At 50.2% G+C, this 20427-nt stretch overlaps 1 protein-coding gene across 16 annotated transcripts in view; it reads left to right on the top strand.

The window, feature by feature from the left end:
• Nucleotides 1–20427, top strand: part of CAMTA1 (calmodulin binding transcription activator 1) — a 964086-nt gene that overhangs the window by 589273 nt on the left and 354386 nt on the right. The window contains exon 6 of one of the 16 annotated variants that reach the window (XM_077151458.1): nt 14218–14385. The exons of the other annotated variants lie outside the window; for them this stretch is intronic. Coding sequence (XP_077007573.1) covers nt 14218–14262 — 45 coding nt within the window. The 3' untranslated portion in view covers nt 14263–14385. Of the gene's footprint in view, nt 1–14217; nt 14386–20427 lie in introns of those variants that run through there. 16 annotated transcript variants of the gene reach the window in all.

Raw genomic sequence — 20427 nt, 5'->3', positions numbered from 1 at the left:
TTGGTGGATCAGGGGCAGACTGTGGACCCTTCTGATTGTTTTCACTCCCCCACGTCTGCCCTTTGAGAGGCACTTTCTGCTCTCCACTTTCCCTGGGACCACCAGTCACAGCGCCATCTCCCCGATCCTATAAAGACCTGAAAGGAGTTGCCCTCCATGCTCTGCAGGCTCCAGCTCTACAGCTGTGTATCTCCAGCTCCAGCCCTTGGGCTTTTGCTCCCTGACCCCGCACATGGCTAAAATACTGTCCTGTGGATGGGAAATGAAAAGGGTACAACCTTATTTCTTCAAGGATCGCTGAAGCTAGCCCAGAGGTATAATAAAACCCCAAACTTTCCTTTCAGGGATCATCGTTTATAAGTAATATCTTTCAGTGTTAAGTGGTAGGCACACAACTGTGAAATAGAACAGCAAGGCTCAGAGACTCCGGGCGTCCAGGAGCCTGGGCATGTGCAAGGGGAGGGCTGTTTTTATGATGACAAGTTTCCTAGGCTCCAGCTTTCCTGGATTGTGTGGCACCTGGAACATGGGGGTGACTGGTGACAGTCAAGCTGTATCATCCAAGTTGAATCCTCTATGTTCACGTAGGACTGGAGCCCTGGTTACCTGTCCAGTGAGCTATTCGTTTGTAAAACCAAGGAGGAATTAGAGTAATCGGATTAATTATCATCCTTAGTTCATGACACACTTGTTATTTACTTTAGACTGTTTGTTTAAATACTATAACAATGAATGCCAAGACCTACCAGCCTGCCCAAGAGCTTGACCATTATGAATTAATTGCATCTGCCTGTGGACTCTTCCCTATTCCCCTGTAGTTAATCATGTGTGTCCCTAATTTGTGTGTCCCTCTTCCTCTTGTTTCAGGCTTATCATTTGTATGTATATCCCTAAATAACATATGGTTTAGCTTTGCCTGGTTTTGAACTTTATAAAGCAAATTATTCATGCTCTATGAGATCTTCTGAGATTTGTTTTGATCCTTCAACATTATGTCACCAGGACACATTTATGTTGTCAGTGTGTAGCTATAGTACACTCATCTTCTCAACTATATAATATTCCACAGTGGGACTCTACCTCATGCCCTTAACTCTTCTCCTGCCTTGGATATTTAGATGATTCCTAGTTTTTTCTCGTACATGTCTATGTACCTCCTGGAATATTGGGGCAAGAGTTTCTCCTGTGAGGGAACTGCTGGGTGGTACACTTATCTGCTGCTCTGAAACCACCCACCCCAAGAAACTACAACCATTTATTTTGCTCATGGATATGAAATTTGGGCAGTGATGAGAGGTGATGACTCTTGTCTGTTACTCCATATCTGGGACGTCAGCTAGGATGACTTGACTGGTTGGGGGCTGTAGCACTTGGGCCAATCTGGCACCAGTTTCTCCTTTTGTGATGTCAGGAGCCCTCCATGTGGGCTTTCCCCTTAGCCTTTCCAGCATGGAAGCTCTGGAAGCTGGAGTTCTTTCTTGGTAGATCATGGCTCCCAGAGTGAGTGTTCCAAGCTGCCCAGTAGAAGCTACGAAATTTCTTACGGCCAATACAGAAGTCTCTGAATGTCACCTCCACCATAGCCTTAAGACACCTGGGCCTGCCCATGGTCAAGGGGAAGGAAACTGAATTTCATCTCATACAGGCAATCTGTAATCAAGCACATAAGACATGCAATATCCATCTTCACAGGTCAACCCCAAGGTGTCTTCCTTCTGAAGTACTTACAACAATATATGATCTCTCCAGCAGTGCATACGTGATTCCCATGAGTCTCTTCCTCTGCAGTACAGTGTCCTGTCACCTCTCAAGGGCTGTCAGTTGAGTGGGCATAATATGGAATCTTGTCTTGGTTTTCATTTGCATTTCCTCAGTATGAGTGAGGAGGGCATCTTGGCTTATGACCACCACTAGCCATACGTTCCTCCTCATTCCTGTTCAAACCTTTTGCCCCTTTTTCTATTGAGGTATTTGTCTCTCTCCTATTGTAAGAATTCTTTGTATTTTCTTGATACCAATTCTTTGTCCCTAATTTATGTTGAAGACATCTTTTTTTACTGTTTGTAGCTTTTCACTTTCTTTAAAGAAGTCCTTTACTATCTCAAGGCTAGAAGGACATTCATCAAAAAATTTTTTCGAAGTTTTGATTTTGGCATTTGAATTTTGAATCTATCTGGAGCTGATTTCATTTTGTTTTTCTATCTTTGAGGATAACCAGTTTTTCCAGCTCCTTTCTCATGGTCTGCTATGCTCTCTCTGACATTGCAGTGATGATGATAGCCTGATATCCCTTTTCTTTGTGCTTATAAGCCTTTAGGAATGATTTGTTTGGGTTGACATCATATACATGTGAAGACGTATTTTTCAACCCTGTGGCTTCTCTCTCTTGCTTTGTGGTAGCTGTACTGGGTAGCCAGGTGAAGCATGAACTCTCCAAACCTGAATTCTTGAATTCAAACCCACGCCAAGTCTGTGTGAGCTGTTTCCACCCCTCTCCATGGAGCTTCTGCAAAGATTAAATCTGAATAATTATGTCCAGGGCCTGTTCAATAAGTCATTGTGACCTGGCAGATTTTTTTTTTGACTGGGAACAAATTTATTTAGAACAGAAATATAATAGTTAAAGAGCTGGGGTTGCAATTTAAAACATGAAATCAAATCTAATAGGCAGCACAATGTTAGCAGTGAGATAGATGTGCTAATAATAATTGCTGTATTAATTATGGAGTTCCTAGAGGTGCTAAACGCAACGCTGAGTATTATCTATGCCTATATATGCCTAATCTCATTTAATCCTCAAAATCACTCTCTGAAATATGTATTATTCTATTTGATCTTAGCCAAAAGGCCGAGAAGCGATGAAATGTGTATTATTAAACCCAATTTAATGATAAGGAGACCGAGGCTGAGAGAGATGAACTTTTCCGAGGTCCGTCGCATAGTTAACAAACATCAGTGCTGGTATCAGACTCTAGGTCAGTTTAATGGCATACGCTGTTCTCTTCCCCACTGTGCAGTAGTGACCTTGCAGACTTTGCAAGCACTGGCCATGGACACTCTAGCTGATAAATTGTAACTGACCTACCTGCTTCTGAACACAAGAGGACTCCCACCACATTTACAGAAGGACAGAGGAAGGGCACCTTGGCATTCTGAGAAACATCTAGATTGGAGACCTGTTGGATTCTGAGAAGGTATTTGGGGTGTATGGAGAGGTTCTCTGTTGGAGCCTTCCCCCACCGTCAGCCATGGTGAATCCTGAAATTCCAGAAAGTCCAGGGACCAACCCAGCTGGCGATTGCATTTTGAAGTTAAGCTGAAGAAGGGTCGGTGCCATGGTGCACGAGTTTGAAAATACTATGTACCCCAGAAAAGCTATGTTTTAATCCTAATTCAGTCTTGTGAAGGCAGCCATTTCTTTCAATCCTAATTCAATACTATAGAGCAGAAACTTTTGAATAGATTATCTCCATAGAGATGTGACATGCCCAAATATGGGTGTGATCCTTTGACTAGATGGAGATTCCAGGTGGGTCTTGATTACTTTACTGGAATCCTTTAAAAGAGGAAACATTTTGGAGAGAGTCAGAAGCCACAGAAATGACAGAGCCAACAGAAATTTCAGAGCAGAGCTAACACAGATGCCAACACTTGGAGAACAGAGACATGGATGTTTGGAGATGCTTGGAGCCCACCTCACATCTCTATGAGATCTTAAGCTGGAGAGAGCCAAGGGAAGCCAAGAGATGAAAGCCATCCCCAGAGAGGCAAAGTGAAGAACCCCTGCAGGAACAGAGGCTGAATGCAATGGAGCCCAGGACTGAGGGATCAGTAGATGCCAGCCACTTGACTTCCCAGCTGGCAGAGGTGTTCTGAATCCACTGACTTTCCTTGAATTAAGATATCCTTTCCTTAACTGGTCGTTTTTATAGGCTTAGAACTGTAAATTTATAACTTACTAAATTCTCCTTCTTAAAAGCTATTCTAATTCTGGTATATCGCATTCTGGCAGCATTTAAGAAACTAAAACACATGGTGATATGGTGCTCACTTTTACTGAGCTTTCAAACCTTAACCTGTTAGGTGAGTTAGTCCATCTCTTATCCAAGAGTCAGGAAATATTCCCCTGTTAGCTGGGCTGTTGAGAAGAGAAAAAGGCATGGAAGTCTGGTTCTGGTCCCAGTTCCTCTTCTGCTTTGCTGTGTGACCTTAGACAGGTGGCTCTCCCTCTCTGGTTCTCAGAATGGAAGAGGAGGGAATCAGTGGCCTAGACGATCTCTCAGAACCTTATTAATTGTCTCCAGATCAATGACTAAGGCAAGTGTTTGATGATTCTGGGCTGCCTCCTGCTGAGGATGTGGAAATCGGAGGAAGAAAAGCCGGAGGAAATAATATATACCACCATCTTGTTTACAGTCACCAGGCTGGCCTGGGAGAAGTTGCCTAGATTGATAGGCCCAAACAATAACATTTTCTCCCTCAGGCATTATAACAATTATCAAGAATCGTTTTCAAAATCTAAAGTATTTTAAGACTGCATTTGCTAGGAGGAGGATAGAAGGTAAAGATCAAGGCTGTGGAAAGCATGTGGGTGCTCTTCCTGCAGACACTCGTCATCCCAGCACCATGGACAGAGCCTGGCGGAAGCGGAAGGTAGAAGTGGAAGCAGAAGGTGGAAGCAGGAGGTGACAGGCAGAAGGTGGAATACTTGGTTTTGCTCACCTCCCAGCTCTGAAGGAAAGCGGCTTATCCAGCCTGTCCCCAGGCCCATTCATCCTGGGAGGCTGGGCTCCTCCCTGCATTGTCAGGGGTGCCCCCGGGTAAGCCAGGTGGCTGAAAGCCTGTCTCAGGTCACTTTCATCTGCTGCCACAAAGCCCCAGTGCAGCCGGCAAACAGCACGAGCTCACCAGTTCTCCAGCCGGCTCTGGACCTGGCCTCTTCAGCTCAGCTCCAGTGTGTGTGAAATGGCCTCTGAATAGTCACAGGCTCTCCTCTCCAAACTCCGCGAGCAATGATAGAAAAGCAATTCTGAGCTGTTTATGGCAAGAAATATTCAGCCACATCCTCCCCGATGCTGGGTGTGAGTGGTATTCCCCCTGAAGGCCGGGTTCTAAGAAAGGGTTAGAATGTGCCCCTGATATCCTTGACCTGTCCCCATTCAGCCTTTTTCATAGAAATCTACAGTGATTTCTGGGCCATTCAAACAAGAAGGGGCTTCTGGGCTCATCCCTTGATTTCTAAAATGGGAAGCTGAGCTCCAGAGAGAGGAGAACTCACCCTAGTTACACTGTAGGTTGGTGAAGAGACGTATCTGGAGCCTCGTCCCCTCTGGCTGCTGTTTTCACACGTATTGCCTCAGTCATGGCCTTTGGTTATGTTTTTTAAGTTCTCTCCTTTCAGCTGCAAGGAACTAAGCCATGCTCAGACCACCTCTGTTTGTTCTCTGGGACTACTGTGACAAATTATCACAGTCTGGGGGGCTCAACAACAGACGTTTATTCCTTCACAGTTCTGGAGACCAGAGTCCAGAATCAGTCTCACTGGGCTAATGTCAAGGTGTTATCAGGGCTGGCTCCTTCTGGAGGCTGGAGGGGGACTCCATACCTCGTCTCTGCTCAGCCTCTGGAGGTGGCCAGCAGCCAGTGCGTGGCCCTCCTTCACCTGTAGCCACATCAATCCCATCTCTGCCTCCGCCTTCACATGGCCTTCTCCCCTCTGCCTCAGATCTCCCTCTGCCTTTCTCTGGAAAGGACACCTGATCTCATCTCAAGCCCCTTAACTTAATTATATCTGCAAAGACCCTTTTTCCAAAAAATGATTGTGTTCACAGGTTCCAGAGATTAGGACTTGGACATTTCTCTTTTAGGAGGGTCTATCGTTCAACCCACTCCACTGCCTTAGGAGGAGTGCAGTTTGACCAGCTGGAGTGGGGGAACAGGACCTTGTGGCAAGGTTGTGGGACAGAGGCAGCTCTAGTGAGGGGCTGTTGGGGGTTGTGCTCACTGGGCCTCTGTTTCAGGGGCCGTCTGGCTGTCTCTCAGAGGCTGTGCTTTTGCTTAGCAAGCCTGCTTCTTTGTTAGGAAGAGCCGCCTGTTCTTTCTCGCATTTCCCTCTGCTCCCTCGTGGTGGGTTTCCTCATCACTGGCCTTGCTGTGATTCCTTGTGGCCCGAGCCTACTCCACCCCCATCACAGCCCCAACTCAGCTCTTCTGGCCTTGCTCTAAACAGTTTCTCTGCTCCAGTTTCCACTGCTTATTGCTTCATTCTTCCTGTGCTACAGTGGAAATCCTCTTAATCGAGCCCAACTTTTCGTATCAGCCCAGGAAGCACCTCCCAGGCCTGCCTTGTGCCCACTCTGTCTGGCTCTAGGCATGGCCACATCCACCTGCCCCTGGGAAGGGGGCACGAAGGCAGCAGGCACTTGGCGGGATATAGGATGCCTACAGGAATAAGGGCTCCATGCAGGAGATCCAACTAAGTGGAATTAACTGAGAAATTCTCAGATTTATCCCAGTTGAGAGGAAAATAGTTAATAGGGGCCTGGAGGTAATACAACCCACTGGGATGTCCTAGCATCAGTCTAAATGCCCTGCATGCCATAGAATCAGAACGGTGGCTTCCACAAGGCCAAGATCCTGTAGGCATCAAAGAGTGACCAGCCACATTCACTGTGTGATAACCCTCGTTGTGCAGAAAGGATATCTGTGCCTGAGGAAAGGTTTTTCACGTAAGCCCCCAGGGACCACTCTCCTCTTTCCTCTGCCTCCAGGCCCTCTTTTGTTTTTGCTGGATCCCTGCATGTTACTCCTTGCTGTTTGCAACTCAGCAGCAGTGAGCCATTTCTTCTTACCTAGTTGTGTAGTCCTATTGCTTGTCTGTAAGAGATTCCATTCCAGGGAATATCGTGTCCCCGTGCTATGGGCTTAAGACGGCAAATCGGAGCTCTGATATAAACTTAAAAGTCATTATCATTCTCCTCAAGTGCATGTTAATGACACCACGGAATAGTGATAATTAGATGAAGCATCATTTCACACCATCACCAGCATACTTTACATTTATTTATACGCCGTTCTTTTCTCCAAAGTCAGCAAAATGGAGACTCGTACACTATCCCACAGCATCGGATGAGGGGAGCCTCCTGCAACTGTTAATTACTGCCTTATGAGTGTGCTGGTCCCAACGTACACCCCCAGCCTCTTCCCGGGATCTGGGAGGAGAATGCAGTCTCCTGCCCGTTCCCTTTGTTCCTTCCCAGCCCAGGGATCCCCCTGACATGGGCATGTGCTCATCTGCTCATCCCACTGCCAAACTCTCGCAGTGCCAGGGAGCCTTTCTGAGAAAGTGTGCTTCTCCAGGAACCACTTTTGCCCCAGGGGGCCTCACGTCCAGTTCTGTCTGTTGGCCCCATCACTGTTCACGGCACCCCCTTTCAGCTCAAGAGTATTCCGTTTGGCTAAGATGACTGTTGGCCCCTCTGCCTCTGGTGGAGTCGGGAGAGAACCTGATGGTCCGGAGGCCCTTTTGCAACCCTCAGGAGCACTGGGGAAACCAGTTCACTGGGAGGTGAGTGGATCCAGTGGCCATGCTTTGTACCAGGCACAGGCTGTACTAGAATAGACTTATTCTTCCTTTAATCTGAAAAACTGGGTGACTGTTTTCTTGCTAAGCAGCTACTCTACCTGGGAGACACTTTCATTTCTAACCCTTGCAGCAGTCCTGCAACGGACAGGCTATCACCTCCCCAGTTTTTTGATGAGGCACCTTGGATGAGAAGGGCTCAGTAGCTGCTGCCAGGCGCACAGCTGCTAAGGAGTGGTAGGATTTGAGGCCAGGTTCTTCCCGTTCCCCGGCCCCCACCCTTCCACCCTACATTATCTCACCACGGAATTAGGAGTAGCCTGAGACAAAGCTCTGTCCCAGCTGGGCCACCCTGTTTCCCTTTCTGTAAACTAAACAAAGATGACACAATGGCCCCCTTGGCCCACCATCTAGGCTGGAGTGTTTGTAATTTCGGTACTGATGAAAAGAGACGTACCAGGACCTCATTTTAACAGTAGTCCATGATGAGCCACTTGCTTTCCCCCCTAGGCCTTGGTCCAGCAACCCCTGCTCGTGGATCAGCCCCCTGCGGTGGCAGGCGGACCCTCGGGCTAAAGGGGAGTGGTGTGGGGTCTCAGTGTGGGCTCATGCTATGGTCTAACCTGGGGGTGGGACCACGTTTCCAAGGGTCACACATATACCTGGGGGGGAGCCACCTTTCTAAGGGTCATACCCACATGGATCCTTCCAAAGCCTCCTCTCCTCCCTAGCTGGACCCTTGACTTTTGAGAAGGCCCTAATCCACTCATAGGGGAACTCTATGAGTGCCCCCAGCCCCCTGTTCTCACAGCTATCCTGGCTCCCATCCTCCCATCTCCAGACCTGTGTCCCCCATACTGGCGGCCCCCAGCGGCAGGGACTGTACTGCCATGCTCAGCCCTGCCTCCCAGTACCCAGCCCGGTGGTTAGGGGGGCACAGTGAGTGGACAGAACCGTGGCGCTGTTTCACCAACCCATGGGATTCAACTCGCCAGGCCCTTTCCACCCATCCCGTCACAGTCAGAGATTTGGCTGAGACTGGCAATGTTCTCTTTTATCCTACACTCTGCCTCATCCCAGAAGAGACTCAAGGCCTGAGACCTGTGGTCTGGTGGGTGTGTGCCTGCCCCAGTGAGGAGCGCCTGGACCTCTGAACAGCCCCAGCCGTGCGCTGCTCTTTCCTCCTCGGGGGAGCCTGTCCCACCACACGGAAGTGCCAACTGTCAGAAAATCCTCTTAATTCTGAGCCTGAATCTACCTCCCAGGACTTCTGCCCTCACAGCAATGTGCTGGTATAGGATTGTAGATTTTCTTTTTGGTACAAAGGAAATCATGATGATGTAGGCACATCCAAGTGGTGCGGCGGCTTCCTGGTGTCAGAGGGGCCGGCTGCATGCCTGCCCAGCAGCTGCTCGCAGTCCTGTCGGTAGAGAGGGGCTCGCTCTGGGTGGGCATGCTAAGACCCTCTTGAGTTTTTGGATGACCTCACCATCATAAGAGACCCAGGAATGTGGGGGGCTGGGCAGCATGACCCCTCCTGTCCTCCCCATCTCGGGGACTTAACAGAGACAGGGCTGCCTGCCAAAGTTAGCATTTTCTCAGGGAGAGCATCCAAATGGCTTCAGGTTTTTCCCAGGCAGAGAGTCCTGATGTCTGAAGAATGACTTTCATTTGGGAAATGTGCAGAGCTAGTGAGGTCCTGCCTTCTAATCTTAATGCAGCAGCAGGCACAGGAAGCTGGAAAGAGCCAGGCAGAAACTTCTAGCAGAAGGAGGAGTGGAAAGGCCATGGGGCCCCTGAGCTGGCTGAAATGCAGGTGGTGTGGTGAGGGTGCCCTATTCCCAAGGCCCTGCCCCTCCCAAGACTTGGGGGCAGGGATCATTCACCAAAGAGGGCAAGCCTTTCACCCATTGCGTACGAAAGGCTCCCTTGGGCAGAAACAGGAGGCTCTGCTGGTCCCGGCAGGAAAGGTGAGAGAGCTGGGCCCTGAGCCCAGCTTCCGGGCGAGGCCAGCCCATTGGGGCTGGGAACTCAGAAATTGAAAAGGCAGAAGTGCATTCCAGGTTGCGTCTAGGCAGTACTGCCTTTTGCTTGCCTGTCAGTTCAGAGTGGAGTCAGAGGGCGCCGAGAAGGCGTGAGTCTTTTGGGAAGCCATTTGGATCCATGCATAAATCCCTGCATTGCAGGATAAGATGTGATTGCAGTATACTATTTGTTCTTGACGTTTACGGCAAGTATAAACAGAGCATTATTACTACCAAATCACAAGCCTCCTACCAAAAGGAAGGCAGTGCCAAGCGTACGCAAGTGAGAGAGGAGTTTTTATACAGAAGAGAACAAAGTGATATGCTCCCGCTTTTAATACTCGTGCTATAAAACAGAAGAGCGAAGAGCAGAAAATTGAAACCGTCAGGAAAGTGTCAGGTCCAGGGCAACCCAGACAAAAGTTGACGCTGATGAAATAAGCAGCCCAGGCGCCGGCTCCCGTGCAGCAGCCCAGGATTCCAGGAACATGGGGGAGGCGAGAGGGAAGGAGAAAGAGAAGGAGATGAGGGGGAAGACGGAGAAGGGAGGAGAGGAGAAAGAAGAGGAGAGCGGGGGGCTGGGAAGAAGGCCATGTGGGAGGGAGGGAGAAACAGGAGAAAGACAAGAGAGCAGAGGGGAGCCCTGGGGAGAGAGAAGAGTGTTTCTGGCCACACCCTCAGCATCGGTTCCTGCCCTATCACTGCAAACCTGGGCTCATCGTCCCTTCCAGAGGTGGTGGACATTACTTTTGTCACTCACCTGTGTGCCTTGCAACCCCCTGTGAAGCGTTGTTGAGAAGTCTCTTTAGACTGTGGACTGCGAAGAGCAGATTGCTCTGGACCCCACACACTGGTTTTGCTGTGGCGTTTGCACGGAAGCCTCCGGATGGTGACATTTTGTCCAGTTATAAACGGACAGGACTGGCCAAGTTGATGAGATTCCCAGCCCCAGGAGTTGTTTCAGAAGGTGTCCTTGCTGATTGCCTCTCCTGGGGAGATTCCTTAACTATCAACTAATGCTACCCTCCCCAGGAAAGGAAGAGAGAAGATGCCAGGTGCCCGATGTGGAAAGAAAATCTCCTAATCCTCCACATGTGCCAGGCCCACTAAGGAGAGGATCTCCCGGGGATCCAGACTCACAGATGTTTATGGAGCTGCCGTACGTTCCAGGCACTGGATGGGATGCTCAGAGGTCACCAAGGAGGGAAGGAACAGAGACAGGAAATTCAATGGTCAGGATCCCAGATGCTCAAGCCAGACCATGTATGGGCTTAGCCACGTGCGAGCTGCGTGGCCTCAGTCAGGCTACAGTGCCTTTGTGCATAACACGATGATGATAATTGTGCAATAAATTGCACGAGGACGGGACCAGAGCCTGCTCTGTTCACCATTTTAGCTCATTTGGCTCATATTAGGTACCAAATGTCACCCCTATACCAATAGCCTCCAATTTTTAAATCTCCAACTCTGACCCCAGACTCCTGCATCCAACTCAACATCTCCTGGCTATCTGGTGGGCCTCGCAGACTTCATATAACCGAAACTGAACTCTAAGTTGCCGCTGAACCCATTTCTCCAAATCTGCCCCTCCATCCATCCATCCATTTTCTCTAAAACCCAAGGAGTCCTCCCTAACATCCATCTCTCCCTGTCTTCTTCATTCATTCAGGCACCCACCTCTGACAACTCAGCCCCCCAAGTGGAGCTCAAACCCATCCACTTCCTTCCAGCAGCGTGACTGCAGACATCCCCCAGCCAAGTCTTCCTGCCTCCACCCTGACCCCTTACAGTCCTTTCTCCACCCAGCAGCCAGGATGATCTTTTAAATACATGACCCAGATTGCAAGACTCCCCTCCTTCAAATGCCCCAATGCCTTCTACTGCGGCTGGAAGAAAGCCCCAACTCCCCATGCCGCCAGCCTCTCCCCCGTCAGCCTCATCTCATACCAGGCTCTGTCACCTCTGGCCAGTCTGGCCTCCTTGCTGGTCCTTAGGTTTGACACCCTTGCTCACACCTCAAGACCTTCACACTTGCTCTTCTCTCTGCCCAGAGCACCTGTGCTCCAGGCTTTTTTCCAGGCTGGCTCCTTTCATTCAGAACTAAGCCCAAATGTCACCTCTTCCGAGAAGCCTTCCCTGACCACCCATTGAAAAGACCTCCTCATTCACCCTCACATCCTGCTATCTTGGTTTTATTCATAACACTTCAACTATTAGAATATATTGAGTTAATTTTCTGTATCTTGTTTGTCTGACGCCCCCTCTTCTTGGCGAATAGCCCGAGAGCAGTGGGCTCGGGGCTCACATGTGTTCCAGCACCTTGGAGAATGACTGGCATCTTTTGCCAGAAGGAATGGGGCCCTTAGTTTTGTCCCTCCTCCTGCAGGGGGGCCTGGGGGTGGCACCCTTGTGCATGGTCCAGAGACAGAAAGGTTTGCCCACCATCTGGAAGGCTGGAGAGAGCTTGGCAGAGATAGCTGGGCCATCGGCGGCTGTTGTCAGGGCTGACTGGCAGGTGTGAGGTGGGGGCACGGAGGCTCGAGGTGCCCCTGACTTTGGCCAGCTCATTCCTTTTGGCTGATGGAGGTCTTACCCAATGGGGTGGACAGGCACACCTGTGACAAGGTGGGCACCAGCTCTGGGCTGTTGCAGGGCTTCCATGGACAGGACCTGGCCTCCCTCCTCACAGCCAGAGGCACCAGGCCAGTGCCCACAGGCCACTGCCGGCAGGGCAGGGTTCCACTCTGCGGGTTCCTAGTCCACCCACGCCTGCTGTCATAGGGCCGGTCAGAACACTGCTCAGAGCAGAGCCTTTGGAGTCATCTAGACCAAGGTCAGCCCCTGCCTCTTCCACTCACCTCACCTCTCTGGGCTTCGGTTTCCTCCTCTGTGACACTCTGCTTCCCAGGTTGGGCCAGGGATTGGCAGGATGATGCCTGTAAAGCCCCAGGCTCAGAGTGGGCCTTGGTCCACATTAACTGCTGTTGTGATGTCAGCCCCACGTCTTCGTCTTCAGGACGCCCCGTCCCCATAGGCTTCTCAGCCAGCATCACTGCTGAAGCAGGGGCTCCATGCACTTCTGGCATCTTCTGGGTCCAGGTGGAAGATATTGCATTACACAGACTCATCGGTGCTTTGGTGGAGCTCTTGGCTCTCAGGAAATTTGTGGGTAAGATAAGGGAAAAGACTCGTGTAGTGTCATCTTGTATCATGGAGAACCCCAGCCAGGGAGGGGGGAATGCACCCATGGATTCTTCACTTACCCTTCCCGCCCCACTCCAGCCCCCGCCCCCCATGGCTGCTGCTGCAGAAGCTGCAGTTCTCAAGAGCCCAACACCCAGCCTCTCTTCCTGAGCCTTGTCCTTTTGCTTCAGACTGAGCCATCTGGGGCTCCTGGGGAGAAGGAGAGAGGAAGCTGATGGAAGGAAAAGCAAAGAGGAAAGAACTTAAGTTGTCTAGATATCCCTCCCAGCTGGTCAACCCAGGGCAAATTTCTTAACCTCTCTGGGCCTCAGTTTCCTTGTTTATAAGGTGGGGAAAGTGATTCCCATTTCCCAGAGCTGTGCCTTCATTCTCTTACTTAAATGTGAGTGCTAGAAATGAGACTCAGCAAGATGGGTTTATGCAGGACTGATAAAGCTCTTTAAAGATTTCAGTCTTTATCCAAAGGGCCTTGGAAAAGCCACTGAAGGGCTTTTGGCTTGTTTGCTTGTTTTTGTTTGTGTTATTTTTAAACAGGCAAATATCATCATCGATTTGCGTTTTTAAAACATGCCTCCGACTTCTGGGTACTGAACAAATTGGAAATTGTGAGGACTGAGTGAGATAATAAACACATGCAAAGCATTTAACTCAGCTCCCAGCATACAGGAAGCGCTCAATAGTGCGAGCTCCTGTTATTACGTTGATGATGGTGATGATGATTGTTACTGCGTGAGCAGCCGTCTCTTCATAATTAGATCATTAAGCAGCAGCTCAGGACACTCTGAAGGAAAGGCAGTAGATCCTGGGGCCGCTTCTGCCTACAGAACGGATGGACACGGGCTGTGTTAGGAAACTCGGTGAATGTGGGGGCTTCTCCTGCTCAGCTCAGGGGGGACCCTGTGCCCGGAGGGTGGGTGCAAAGGGCCCTGGAGCCAGCACTGGCCCAGGTACTGCTGCACAGTCAGGGCCTGCCTCGGGGTTTAGAAAACAGAATTAATTTTTGTTTTGAATTTTATTGAATTTAGATACAGCCAGTTAAAGTTTATCAGTTTAATAAAAGCCATCACAGAGCATCTTGAAGTCAGCAGATGGGGATTTAAAAATGTACTTTATTATTCCTTAGCTCATTGTTTCTGAATTTAAAAAATACATATTTTTAATTTGAGGTCATAATTCTTCTCCCCAACTTCTACTGTCTTTTCCTATCTCGTCTTCCTGTTTCTGTTTCTCGTCCCGTATACCTGTTCTAGGCAGGAGCCTCGGCTGCGAGCTTTGCCCCCCTGTAATATGGTTATCAAATATACCGCCCATAGGGGTATTTTTTTCCTGGTCAGTCTTTCTTTCCTTCTTTCTCTCTTCCCTTCTTTATTTTTGCCTTTTGTTCATTCTCTCCCTCCTTTTTTCCAGGCCTCCCTCCCTCCCAGAGATTGCACAGGGCCGAGCAGAGATTAGAGCAAAGCGCAGGTGGAGTTGAGGCCAACTTTCCAACATATCAGCCTTGTGTCCCTGGGCTGCTGCTCACACCTCCAAGGCTGGGGCTTTACACCTGAAAATGGGAATAAAAAGACTTGAGTCTGAGGGTTGGCTGAGGATTCCGTGCGAAGCACCCAGCACATAGTCATTGCTCGATAAATATAAATGCTATTGTTTAGAAGCATCTTCGCGGGGGAGAGTTTGCACAGCTCTTCCACCTGCAGCTGCTTTTGATGGCCAAGCCGAGACTCCCGTCTCGTTTCGGATGACTGTGGGCTGCGCTCACTCCCACCGCTGCCACCCCCGCCAAGGCCCATCGTTGCTGGCCACGCCAAGAGCCAGCCCCTTGCGCAGCCTGGCCCCCGCCGCAGGCTGCCTCTCCTCCCCTTCCTCCTCGAGGACAGTCACACTTAAGGTCCATGTGCAGCCTCCTCGGGGTCCTGTGAGTTGGATCCTCCTGGGTCACTCGCCCCCTTCCACTGGGGGACATCCCTGGGTGGGAGCTCGGCAGTGTGAGTGGGGCGCCTGGCCTCTGGCCCACCCTGGAATGAGGCGGGAGGTCCTCGTGTTCCCTGGACAGCTCTCCTCACCCTCTATGACCCTCCATGGCCACAGGCAGGAGCCCCGTGCTGGCTGGGCTGGGCTGGGGGCTGCTGGGGATTGGGCCGGGGGATCTGTGGGCTCATTTTCAGGATGAAGAGCAAAGCTCAGATCTTGGGGGGTCGGGGGGGAGGCTCATGGGCATAGAGAACAGCCCCCTTTCCAGAGAGCCCTTCCCACAGCTCTCTTTGCCAATAAGGTGGTTAATGAGAAAGGCTGTGGTTGCTGGTCATGGGACAAACAACACCCCTGAGTCCTTGTGCCGAGAGGCGGGATCTTTGGTGGATTTTCTGAATCTGCAGTTAAAAACCCCTGGATGAGAGAAATGAGATATGACCTAAAAGTAAATTTGCCTATCATCTAGAAGTCATGGAAGCAGATATTAAAAATGGACTTCATTTATTTTATGAGAAGTGGGAGCATGTCAAGCTTCTCATAATTAGTAATAAACACATCTCTGCTTGATGACTGTTTACTCTGTTTGTGCTTTTTATCAATGCCGCCACGCTCAGGTAGCCATCTCTCCCTCCAGGGGCCCCCGTGGCCCCTCCCCACTACCACGCTGTCCCCCTCTCCCCGTTGCACCCTCATCACAGATTTCAGACTCGCCTCGTCAGATTCGGCTACCTCTGCGAGCTTGCAAAAATAAATCTTAGGTGCTGAATAGAGATGTATTTTCCTTCCTCGTCTTTGCAGAGGAAGTGATTTGCAGCCTCCTCTCTTTGTCAGCCAGGACCCCCCATGGGCCTCGGCAGGCTCGTGGGCAGGAAGCGCTGCTGTTTCCAGAAGAAAGGAGGCCTCGGGGTCTTGTTAAACGGAGCTACTTGCCATGAAGTGCATTGTTTACCAACGAACAGGTTGCCCCGGCTTTGTGTCCCCTGCCCCCATGGCCAGGGGCGGGTCTCTGATTGGCCCCAGGAGCTCTGTAGCCTGGCTGGGTTGACTATAAAATCTCAACTTCCAGTGGGCTCAGGAGGTACATGGGCAGGTAGAACTGCCCTTCCTGAAAGCCCTGTCCGTGGAGAGCAGGCTCACCTGTGCATAAGAAGGCTACCAGGTGGGTCAGGTGGAAGAGTGCAGGGGACGTGGCTCCTGCATCAGCTATTCAGCTTCTGACCAGTGGTGGACGTCAGAGGAGCACTTCCCAGCGAGACTCAGGGAGCAGGAAGGGTCAGTGGATGGCCAGCCTCCCTCATCCCCATGCTGTGTGCAGGGGCCATGGAAGGTTCCAGAAGGGTATGCTGAGCAGGGCCCAAAATGGTGCCAGACTTCGCAGAGACCCTTCCCAGAACAGAGAAGATGATTGCTGGCTTCACCAAATTGCATATTGCCTCTTGTTCCCATCGACCCCCCACCCCCACCCCATGCCCCTTACCTGGGGCCCAGTCAACCAGGAGGCATAGGGCTCAGGTGGCCCATCCCTGGGTCATGACCTTCCTCAAAAGGGTCATGCTGAGATGCTCAGCCTAGCGTTGCCTCTTCTTAGAACCCTTTACTTTAGAATCCGTTTCTCTCTCCCCTACTCTCCTGATGCATTTGCTTTTAGCTCTTTTTGTGACCAGAATCTTTTTATTTTTCACCCTTATTTGCAAAGAGGTATGGCAGTATGGCAGTCTACAGACGGGCCAGTAAGCTATGCCCTACTGCCCAGCGTGGTGGTTTCCTTAGAGCCCGCTGGGCCTGACCCGCCGTCTGTGGAGCAGAGAGCAGGATGTATGCGCCAGAAGCAGAGAGAAGTCACCCCCTTCTTCTCAACCACAGCTGTGGCAGGGGGTGGTCTCAGAGCTAGGAAAGGGGGAGATACAGCCTCGCAGCACAGAAGCTGCAACTGGCCAAAGAGGGAGTTTCCAGCAGGTGGCTCCCCCAAAGAAGGGGTCCTGTCGGGACCGAGGCAGTGGTGTGGGCCTGAGAAGACAGGCTTTGAGTTCATGGAAACAGTGTTCATATCTCAGTTCTGCTGTTTACCAGCTGTGTGACCTTGCTGTGTGACTTAGTGTCTCCCAGGCTCAGCTTCCCACCCCACCCCCACACCCCGCTTCCCGCCTGTAAGAGGAGGTCCCCGAGCCGGGGTGCAGGCAGGTGTCAGGCATACCGCCTCTGTGCGCCCACCCGGCGCCGGGACCCAGGGACTGGTTGTGGACTGAGTCACACCCCACAAGGACGTGTTCACGTGCTAGGCCCCGGTCCGTGGGTGTGAGTCTGTAAAGGGACTCTCCAAAGATGTCATCAGTTAAGATGAGGGTGGACCTGAGGCCAATATGTCTGAAAACCTTATAAATAGAAGAAATTTCAACATGGGAAGGGGGGGAAGGAAGGGTCAGAGAGACGGCCACAGCACAGGAGCAGAGACTGAGCTGCAGGCTGCCAGGTATCACACTGGAAGGCTGCGGGCTTCGGGAGACTTCGATGCTGGATTTCCCGATTGTCTGAGCCTGACAGTCTGTGTACTTGTTACAGCAGCCCTGGCAAACCAAGGCAGGGAGGCTGGGGGTTTTGTGCACCCCTTCCCTTCCCCCCGCCACCACCACGTTACATGATCCCTGCAGCTATTTCTGTCTGTCCTGTTACCTCAGCCTTGTCCTCACCCGGCCTGGTGGAATGATCAGGCGGCGTTTGCTGTCCCAGGCATGAGGGAAGAGCAGGCGAGTGGAAGCGAGAGGTTCTCCCTGCCCCGCCGCACCTGCCCCTTCTCTCCGCAGGCTTTGTCTCCTCCACTTGGCAGTCCGGGCACACCCCGGTTTGGTTGAAGGGAGTTTACTGCTGAGCTTAATAGGGTCGTTTTCTGCAGCACATAAATCTCTCCATGCTCGCCGAAGCTCCCGAGCGGCTGATACACCAGCCATTGTCAGTGGGACGTGCCCCTGGAAAATGGGGCTGCGGGTTTTAGAACACTGTTGTGGATGCCTGTTCCTTGGGCAGGGAAACAGCTCACAGGAGGGTTTATAACAGAAGCTTGGTTTGGCTCCTCCATGTACTTGCAAACCTGGCTATCACTTGCTTTTGACAGAAAGAGAGAGGAACCCCATGTTAGGTAGAATGGGTGATCTCTCATCATCAGGACCTGCCAACACTGGTTTGAGTGAAAGGGGTGGACCCCACGGTTCTCTCTGAACATGCCTTCATACATTCACCAGTTATCTCCAGAACTGTAAGCTGGAGCCCATCACCAGTCCTGATGCTGCAGAGGTGAGAAGACAGATTAGGGCCCCCGTCTCATGGAAATTAGAGTCAAGCAAGGAAGGGGAACTTCAGGGCAGAGGGTTGATGTTCAAGAAGAGCTTCCCTGGGAAGTGGCCTTCCAGATGCCACTTGGTGGTGAGTCACAGCTAACCAGGCCAAGGCAGAAGCCTAGAAAAGCCTGGCATGCTGGGCAGTGACATCTTCCTTCAGGGACTTCCATGTGCCTCACCGTTGACTGCATAGAAGAAACCAGAATACACAGGTCCTATTATCTAAGTCACCTAAGTTACTTTTCCATAGCTCAACTTTTTAAAAAGTCAAGGTGAATCCCATTTCATGCAATAAATATTAACCTGGATGGTTAGGGGTACATTAAACTTTTATATGTGGCAATCAATTCCATACGCAAAAGATGATTTGCAACCAGTTAAAAGAGTTCTGGGTGAAAATTCTCTTTGTAGGAATCCTCCCACTTTATCTGCTTGGCAGCTTACACCAAGTTTCCTCATAGAACGGGGGCCATGTATATTAATCACCTTTGATTCTCATATTACTCACTCTCCCTTTCCCTTGCGCTCTGCGAGGAAATCTCAGACTTGCTCCCCAATGCCCTGGGACCGCTTTCTGTCTTAGCTCTTCTTCAAGGAAGAATCCTTGATATCTGTCCCCCAGGAGCTTATGCATAGGTCGTAATCCATACATTTTAGAAAACTAACTCTGAAACATTTCTCTATATTTAGGCCAGTTCAGGTGGCCCACCTGAAAATGGTCACATCTATCTGTACATGGCCAAGTATACTCACAAGTTCATAATATGTCCCCTATATACTTTATACCCCAGACACAATTTTGTAACCTATGCTTATTGTTTTATTAAGCTTTTTCTCTTATAATTAGTGGGCTTGGGTAGAGTTATAGGCTTGGTTAAGTTGGTGGGCTTGGGTAGAGTTGTGGGCTTGAGTAGAATTGGCAGGCTTGGGTAAAGTGTGGGCTTGGGCAGAGTTGTAGGCTTGGATAGTGTTTTGGGCTTGGGTAGAGTTGTGGGCTTGGGTAGAGTTGTGGGCTTGGATAGTGTTTTGGGCTTGGGTAGAGTTGTGGGCTTGGGTAGAGTTGTGGGCTTGGGTAGAGTTGTGGGCTTGGGTAGAGTTGTGGGCTTGGATAGTGTTTTGGGCTTGGGTAGAGTTGTGGGCTTGGGTAGAGTTGTGGGCTTGGGTAGAGTTGTGGGCTTGGGTAGAGTTGGGGCAAGGATGATTGTAGACACCTGGAGGACCATGACTGTCCTTGCAACCCATCCAGCTAAGAGAGACTGTCTAGAGTAGGAGAATTTTGAGGACATTTTTTTGAGGCAGACATTACGCCAAGTTCAAAAACGAATGAGGTGTGAGTGGTGTGTTAGGTGCCCTTGTCCCACCTCATGCTAGATCAATGAGAATGTGGCACCCGCTCATTGTGTTGCTTGCAGATGCGAGCTGGGCTGTTTCTCTTGCCTCTCCCTTTCCCTTGGTGATTAATACCTTTTTTAATGTTCAGCCACAGCAAATTCTTAATAAATTATTTTGTAACATGTTGAAATCACTTTGTAAGCTTTTTGTTAACACCTTTAAGAGGCCTCCAGCTATAAAATATTACTTTATCATCTTCCCGATGCTGGACATTTGATATAGCTCATGTCTTGGAGGTTGTTAATAAATAATGAATGGAGGAATGATCTTGGGGGGTGACCTTTTGTAGAACATCATCTCTCAGCCGAACTTCACTTAATCCTTTCCTTCGTGTATCTTCTGGCTTTCGGGGGATGGTAGTTTGCAAATCAGGTGGTTTGGTTCCTGCCAGCAAGTAATATTTCGCAGAATGGGTGATGTCCAAACCATCAGCCCGAGCCTTATCTCTCAGACCCTCAGGTGGATTTAAGCTCTGTTATTAACAGGTTTATTTTTGGCCCAGCCAGTGTGGACGGAGGAGCTCACTGTCCATCTTCTCTTGGAAGTAATGCAGTCCAGCCGACCTCAGCAGGAACCCTCTGTCTACAGAGTCTGGGGAGCACTGAAGCCAGCCAGATGCGCCAGGAGCGTCAATGAGCTGTTGTAGACGTGCCCTTTGCTAAAGCAGTTCCACCTCGCTACCTTCCCCGGGAGGCACAGGGACCAGGAAACACCCGGGGACAGGTTCCCAGCGGAGAGTCACTGAAGTTTAAAGACAGAAAAAATAATTTACCTAGTCCAGACCCATCAGCTTACAAAGAGGAACACACGTTTAGAAAAGCCATGTAGCTTCTTTCCCAAGGATAAGGGATTTTCCCACATGAATTCTGAAGCTCTGATCTCCTTAGTCCAGCGCTTTCTATTGTGGGATAATTCTTAATTC

This window comes from Tamandua tetradactyla, chromosome 2, assembly GCF_023851605.1.
Source record: "Tamandua tetradactyla isolate mTamTet1 chromosome 2, mTamTet1.pri, whole genome shotgun sequence".
Lineage (NCBI taxonomy): Eukaryota > Metazoa > Chordata > Mammalia > Pilosa > Myrmecophagidae > Tamandua > Tamandua tetradactyla.
This window is presented reverse-complemented; position numbering and strand designations above follow the sequence as displayed.